General features: G+C 57.4%; 1 protein-coding gene across 1 annotated transcript; it reads left to right on the top strand.

Annotated features, from left to right (window-relative positions):
* Positions 1-763: 763 nt before the first annotated feature.
* LOC120676664 (RING-H2 finger protein ATL66-like) lies at positions 764-1,544 on the top strand. The gene has a single exon (XM_039957987.1). It carries the CDS (start codon positions 905-907, stop codon positions 1,433-1,435), a length of 531 nt encoding a protein of 176 aa, XP_039813921.1. The 5' UTR covers positions 764-904; the 3' UTR covers positions 1,436-1,544.
* The last annotated feature ends 6,536 nt before the right edge of the window (positions 1,545-8,080 follow it).

The following is an 8,080-nucleotide window of genomic DNA, read 5'->3' as shown; positions in this document are numbered from 1 at the left end:
GGGCCCGACTGTCAGTAGCTCGCCAGGGAATTGAGCAGCAGCATCTATCAGCAGCATCTGTCAGTAGCCGTGTTTAGATCAGGGTAGGTGTAAACGCAAATTTTTTTTGCGTGGGAATCTTTTCAATTTGAAATACTAAATGAAGTCTATTTATAAAACTTTTTGCACAGATGGGTTGTAAATCGCGAGACGAATCTAATGATGCTAATTAATTCATAATTAATCAATAATTAGCGGATTGTTACTGTAGCATTACTGTTGCAAATCATGGATTAAGTAGGCTCATTAGATGCGTCTCGCGATTTACAGCCCAACCATGCAAAAAATTTTGTAAATAGACTTCATTTAGTACTTCAAATTAGCAAGATTTATTTTCACTTTAATGCGTTTACGGCTTTTTTGCGTTTACGGCTGAAAAAAGAAAATTCTGATGCTTCCATAAATGCCACAGTGACGGGCAGATCACACAGAGCTGCAAATTGCAACTGCATCAAGAGAGCAACTGGTCGGCTAGTCCGGTAAGTAACATGCATGGAATCTCTATCCTTTTGCGTCCCACTCCACATGAACAAGACCGACCCAGCAGTCGTTCGCACGTTTCTTGGCCAGGAGCGTTCGTCAAACCTTTACGTCGAGAGGGAATTTAGCAGACGGTCACGGCAAATCGCTTGCCAAAAAAGTTTAGAACCACCACGATCCCTTGCACCGCCCAGGCCGCCCATTTGAAGCGCGCGCTGGGACCGGAGGCCGCTCACCGCCCAGCCCACACAAGCCACGCGACGCCGAGTCGCCGACGCGACGCGAGCGCTTCCTTTTTGTTTTTTGTTCAAGTCCGCTCTAGAGCGACGGGAGAAACTGACGGCCGCGGCAATCTCCAGACTCCGGGAGCGAGAGCCGCCGCCGCATGGCAGCGCAGGAGGCGCTGCGGTGGCGCTACAGCGACGTGGACGACGGCAACTTCGCTGTGCGCGGCCGCGGCGTGCCGGTGCTCGTGGCGCTCTTCGGCGTCCTCGTCTGCTTCGTCGCCGTCTGCCTCTACCTCCGCTGGGCGTGCCACCGCTACAACGACCGCCGCGGCTCCGCGGGCGCGCTGCCGAGGTGGTACACCGCGTCGCCGACCTCCTCCGCCGCGCCGCCGGCCGCCGGCCTCGACGACGCCGCGATCGCGGGCCTGCCCGTGACGCTGTACCGGCCCGCGGCGGACGACGCGGCGCAGTGCTGCCCCATCTGCCTCGGCGAGCTCGCGGAGGGCGACAAGGTGAAGGCGCTGCCGGTGTGCGGGCACGGCTTCCACCCGGAATGCGTGGACGCGTGGCTGCGTGCCCGGGCGAGCTGCCCTCTGTGCCGGGCCTCGCTTCTCGCGGCCGCGGTGACCACCAAACCACCAGGCGACGACGTCGGCGTCGGCAGTGAAGCCGAAGCTGCTGCTGTCTGATGATCATTCCTCGCGGCAACCGTGCGCGGAACAGCAGGAGCGCGCCCGGTGCCGTTCAGGCCGGCCGCATTCCGCCGCGCCGGCCGGTCGTGTTCAGGCCGCCGCCGGTGGAAGCGGGGTACGCTATTTTACGGTTGACCGTAAGTTGGCCCTCTTCCGATCGATTCGGACCAAAATATGTTTCCGTTTCCGGCCCCACTCCATTCTCTTTTGTTTTCGGCTCTGGCCCTCCACCTAACTGCTCTATTGGATTCCCTAACTCACGCTGGAGCTTTGGTTCCGCAGCCCATCAAAATTCTGTCGCATATTCTTTTTAGAAAAAACTATATTGATGGGAAGTTTTTTATAATAAAATAATATGAATAGAAAAAAAATTGTAAAAAACTTTTTTTACGACAAAATGGAGACAAGAAAAATAGAAGCGAAAAAATTAAACCCAGAATAAAAAATAAAATAAAAATTTAGGACCAAAAACTAAGAGCAGAAATTGAAAAAAAAACTTTGTGTTGAAAAATTTAGGAAACAAAATTTGTGATAAAGTTAAATAAAAATATTCAGAAACATTATTTGAAAACAAAAATTCAAAACAAAAAAATCATTTGATAACAAAAAAGTTTAGGACAAAAATTAACACAGGAAAGTTGGAAAAAAGAGAAGGTGGAAAAGTGGAGCAAGGAACCGCAGTACCTGTGGTGCGTGGCACCGTAGCCCACTAGCCTAGAACCCTAGGTGCATCTGTGCCTGGCAGCGCATCGACCGCTGGTAGCGCTCGGCGCGGTCGACCGCGGAACCAGCATCGCGGGTGGAAGCTTCCGTCTGTGTAGGGCACTGTAAAAATCTCGCGACGTGGCGTTTCGCCCACTCAATTTTCTGCAGAAACGGAACAAAGTTGCGCCTTTCCATGGCCGTTGCAGGATCGAGATCGCGGCCGATGCGATGACGTTCTTTAGTTACAGGCCACCATCTCGAAGGGGAGCGCTGCCATTGCTGTTGCTGGGGCGACACTTTCGCTTTCAGTTGCAGAGATGTATAGATGGCCATTTGGGCCGCCCGGCCCGGGCTGGCCCGGGCACGAATTGACCGGGCCAGGCCCGGCCCGACCAGGCTAACGGGCCATGCCGTGTCGCCCGTCGTGCCGCAATCTCGGCCCAAGCACGAGCCCACGGGCCTATTTTCGTGCCGGGCCAGCCCGAAAAGCACGGAAACTCCACCGTGCCGTGCCGCGTGCCGCCCGTGCTCTCGATGGAGGCCACTGCCCGCCGGCTGCTGCGCCTGCGACGCTGCCATGGCCAACCGCCACCGCTTACGTGTGCCGACGCCACCACGCCACTGGCGGAGCCTCGTGGAGGCGAAGCTGGGCTCCGGCCCCCCTTGGTCCGAAAGGATTTCTGAAGCACATGTAGTATACTTTGCCACATATCGCCTAAACCTTCCGCTGAGAAGCAAAGAGGACTATGCACACACCGTCCCATCGCCCGGTTCCTTTTCTTGCTCGCAGCTTGCATCACACAACTGCTTGCTGGCTTGGTGCATCGCGTTGCTCTCTTCTCGCTGTGTTCGCTAACTGCTGGCCCGCTGCTATCTCGCCGGCTGCGGCACTCGCTAGGGGCACCATCACGCATCACCTAGACTCTTGGAGCCCAGAAGAACAACAGGCTTGCTACGGGGGTGACCTACAGCTAGTATATTTGTCGATTCTCCTCTGACCTGACCGAGATGCATGTAGATCAAGATGCATCACACCATCATACATTGTTCGGTATTTTAATTTTTTCTGACTAGACTAAGTAATTTTATTGATGCCTCAAGCATGCATGATTTCTTTGGTTAGTTTATGCGCTTGCCACCGATGCATAGCATGTCATCGTAAGTTAGGTCCTTAAGCTCGAGCAATTGGGATTTTGCCCCCCCCCCCCCCCCCCCCCGACTTTACCTCATGCTCCGCCACTTCACCACGCCCGTTGGCCGCCGGCCATGCCTAGGCGCAGCCCGCTCCCATTGCCGTCGTTGGCGCTCTGCCCGCCGACCTTCCCTGCCGCACTGCCCGCGACCGCCAGCCATCGCTCTGGTCGCCGACCATGCCTGGAGCGCTTCGCTCGCCGCGCGCGGCCGCAGGCCTTCCCTGTCGCGCCGGCCATCGGCCTTGCGAGCCGCGCTTTCCTCGCCCGCCAGGCGCCGCGTGGCTGCTTGCCGCGCTCCCTGCACCGGCCGGCCGCTAGCCTTGCTGCTCGCGCTGCTGCTCTGCAATCACGCCTGCCGCCGCCGCTAGGAGTCACGGAGAGGCCAGCTCCAGTGCTGGTTCGGATTGTTCTGATCACACAAGTCGAATAATACTATTGTTCGATGATGCCAGTTTGCCTATTCGGTTGCACTGATCTGATCTGGGCCGATTCACTGTAGCTATAGTAACAATGTATCTACAGTAACAGTATTTTGTGACGGCCCGTGCGCCGCTGTGTATGCACAGTAACCAGATGCTACAGTACCATCTGCTACAGTGCGCGCCACTCTCAAAATCAGCTGATACAGTGGATAATCCAGCCAAACCACCCATCCGAACGGTACAAGTGTCGACATCGTTTCATAGGCCCCACGTATGGTATAAAAAATTATTCAATCAGCTTGTCGGTACCTCAGAACTGGGGTACCCCTCTTGCCGTGTCAAGACTCGGGTAGTTGTCAGTAACTACGCCCTAAAGATCTGAGCAGCCGGACCCCTGGGCTCCGGCTCCATCTCACCAGACCAACGGCACCGAACCCGCTTCCCTCTCGGGGCAGGTCCGGTGTCGCCGCGTGTCCCGGTGAAGAAAGCCCTCAGGGCAAAGCGGCCGGGGGCCCCGGACCTCCCACGGGGTCCCGGACCCCCACATGCTATCCAGACCCCTCAGCGGGGAGGAAACAGGAACCCCACCCAGGGGGTCCGGAGCCGCCACGTGTCACGCAGGTGGCGGCACGCGCGCGCGGCCGCGACACTTCCCCGGGAAGGCTCGCCCACCTACCGCATTCAACACGGTAAACGAAGGTGCGCTCTGCTGTAGAGCCCGAGGTGACTTTTGCCAGGCTGTACTGTTGACCGCGCGTTACCAAGGCGCACAGTGCAGCCGCTGGTGCCACCCACACCGCGTATGTCAGTCTACAATGCCAGTTGGACACGACGGCTCGGTTTCGCCCATTATGACGCCTACACGGTAGCCTCGACAGACTATGCCGCAAGCTACACTATCTCAACGGGCGCCTCGCCGATGGGACAGGAGAAGACCCCCCTCAGTCAGAGAGTCTACAGGACGATGAAGCGTATCCGACAAGAGATTCTCCATCACTGTAACACCATTAGTATCTATCTAGTATAGTATACATCCTTGTTGGGCCCACCGGTCGGGGTCCAACGCCTGTGTACGCGCCCTCCTTGCTCTATAAAAGGAGATGCCCGTTAGAGAAGGACCCAGCCCCGAAAGAAGCCCGGGTTGGGCAGAGGATAGATTCATTGATACCAAGAGCAATACATCACACAGTGGATGTAGGGTATTACGCTTCGGCGGTCCGAACCACTCTAAAATCCGTGTGTTCTTGCGTTCTTGCCGCGAAGCTAGATCGGCCTAATCGCTTAGCACTTCCCCGAAGACTCCCCTCGGGGAATAGGCGGGTGCGTTCCGCCACCCGGCTGTGGGTACCCCCCTAAAGCCCACGACACAGCTGGAAGCCCCCCTCGCGCCAGCAACCAGAGGCCATTTGGAATAAAAAATGCAGCTACAGTAGCTCACAAGCCGAACCGTCTGCACACGTCGTTTTTTTACTCTGACAGCAACAATTTGACTGCCACTGTGTTAACGATTCGATTCAACTTCGGCTGTTTGGGGGAGCTGGAGCTTCTCCAAAAGCTCCATTTGGAAAAGCTCCACCAGCTAGTTTAAAAAGCTAATTTTCAGAGAAGCTAGAGAGATCTGTTTGGCGGAGCTTCTTGACCATCAGCTTCTATCTCCTCCCTCCTTCCTTGCCCGCCGGCCTCGGCCACCATCGTCGTGCTCACCCTCCTCCGCCGCCCTGCTCGCCTCCCGGCGTGTAGCCCCGCCCGCCATGTCGGCCTCCCGGCGGCCGTGCCTGACCTGCCGCCGCGCCGACCTCGCCGGGCCCGGCTGGCCGCGCCACGCCCCGCCGCACCCCGCCGAGGCCTGCCGAGCCCCTCTGCACCCCGTCGAGGTTCGCGGAGCCCCTGCGTCGCCGCGCGCTGGATCTGGGGGGCGGTGACCTCGAGGGAGGGGGAGAGGGAGAGGAGGCCGCCGGATGCGTGCGAGCGGGAGAGTGCTCGGGGAGGCGGAGGTCATCGAAGGAGGGAGCTCGAGGGGTGTCGGCCGTCGGCCGTCATGGGAGGGAGCTCGGGGCGGCGCCGACCGTCGAGGAAGGGAGCTCGGGGCGGCGCTGCCATTGGGAGCTCAGGGCGGTGCCGGCAAGGGGGAGGGGGCCATGGCGGAGGCCGGCGAGGGGAGGACTCAGGGGGCGGCGGCCGGAGTACAGGGGAGGGGAGGGGCGCGGAGGGGAGAGGAGGAGCAGCGATGGCCGGCGGGGGAGGGGAGGTGAGGGGTGGCGGTGGTTGGCGCGGAGGGGAGCGGGGGGGGGGGGAGGAACAGGGAAGGAGGCGGACGACGGGACAAGCAAAAGCTCGGGAAGCTCCTCTTACCGTGATTTTCGTCGCTAGGCAAAAATGAGCTTCTGGGTTTGCTCGCTGGTGGGAGAAGCAACCCCGTTTGGGGGAGCTTTTAGCTTTTCCAGCTACTTGGAGTAGCAGAAAGCTGCAGGAACCTCCCCCCAAACAAGGCCTTCCTCTCGGTTCGCTTTTTGCACACACTCTGGGTGCCCTAAGGTTTGGGGGTGGCCGCGTGGGGTAAACGATTGGTCGATTGGAGGAAAGGAGCCGAGCAGGCAGGCTGTCGTGCGACTGCTATATATGGGCTGAAAGGCTGAAGTGGAGAGTTAACGGGCCGTTTTGGGCCAGCTCTAAAAATCGTGCCGGGCCGGGCCGCCCGCCGTGCCATGGTTACAGCCCAAGCACGATGAGTTTCGGGCCGTGTCGTGCTTGGGCCGGGCCAAAAATTTGTGCCTCGTGCCGGGCGGTCGGGCCTCGCTTTCTGTACATCTATACAGAGATAGATGAGGTCAAGAGAAGGTCGAACGCGGTGGCTCGATGCAGCTCACGCTCCGTGGCCGCCGTACAATGGTTGCGGCACACCTGCTGCTGCAGGGGGGCACAGGGCACACGGGGCACTCCTGGGCTCGGTCCATGCACCGGTCCAAGATTATCTGGCTGTCGTTACAGTGTTCTAGGGGCCTGATTGGTTCACATCTCTCCACGGCCTGGCTCGCACCGTCCGCCCAGTCCCGTTTCAGCCAGGTCTGCTAGATGCAGCACTCCTCTGTTTGGTTGATGTCTGCGTGGAGCCAGGCCATGAAGAAATGATGATTGGTTGCTCGCATCAGCTAGAGCCGATTCACTTTTTCTATCTGCACGCTCGCCCATGCGCACTCGCAGCGCACCGCGCGAGCCTGGCCCGTGGGATATGCTCGATTCCAGCGTTCCTCCAGAGCCTGGCCCGGCGCACTCCTTGCATCCTCAGAGCCTGGCCCTGCAGCTACGCCAACCAAAAAAAGGTCTTTTCTCGTATACAGAGAGCCTGACTGAGGGTAGGTGCGGGCAACCAACCAGGCCCTAGAGCTCTCGGCTAGTCGGTTTGTGCAGCTGGAGTCTGTTTGATTGGGCTCACGTGATAAAGGGTTCTGCGATGATTATTTGGATGTCAGCTACACAGCAAGGGCGTCACGTTTTGGGGAGGTAACCGCGGGCCTGAACTGTTGCAGATAATTTTTTTTTTGTTATAAGTTGAAGCGATGTTGGTGATGTGTTCTGCTTTGGGCTTCTACTGCTTAACGGCCCGGAATATGAAACCAAATGTGGGCCGGAGCAGCAATGTTTTGTGTCCAGCCCAGCAAATGAGAAAATAGTAAAGCAGGCTATGACGCGCTAGTTTGGAAATTTCCATGTGACTCCCCCAAGGGGATTCTTTTTTTCAAAAAAAAAAAAAAATCAAAGCCCAAAGGGGAAAAAGATTGGGTTCAGACCTCCAGGAACAGGGACTCCAGATTCGGAAATTTCGGACCATGGAAAGCTAGTTCCATGCTTGAACAGGGACAGATCCTGAGAACAGACCGTGCCCCTGCTGCAACTTTGGCCGGCTCGATTTGGGCAACCGCAAAAAGAAGGGTACCAATTCAAATATCAATGGCCCCTCTCGATAAGTTGCCGTTAAAAACACGCTCCAGGGCGAAGGCAAATTTACAGCAGAAAAAAAAGCGCAAGAAAACTAGATCCCAGTTTCAGAAACCGGAATCGCCAAGAAGTAGCTCGGAGAAGGGACGGCGGACGACGGCACCGAAGGAGCACAGGAACGAAACGCATCGAACCATAGAGATGAACGAGTGGCTCGTCAGCAGCAAAGATTTGGGAGGTTTTTGCAGCACATCAGGACTTTTATAGAGCGGCGGGCGGCGGCGGCGGCGCGGGGAAGCCGCGATGCGGCGCGTGCGCTAGGTTTACTGATTCGCGAATCGAGCGTGATTCTTGACGCCAGTGCGGACTGGGCTTATCAATTGAGC

This window comes from Panicum virgatum, chromosome 5N, assembly GCF_016808335.1.
Source record: "Panicum virgatum strain AP13 chromosome 5N, P.virgatum_v5, whole genome shotgun sequence".
NCBI classification, from domain to species: Eukaryota; Viridiplantae; Streptophyta; class Magnoliopsida; order Poales; family Poaceae; genus Panicum; species Panicum virgatum.
The sequence above is the reverse complement of the archived record's forward strand: the minus strand, read 5'-3'. Positions and strand labels throughout refer to the sequence as shown.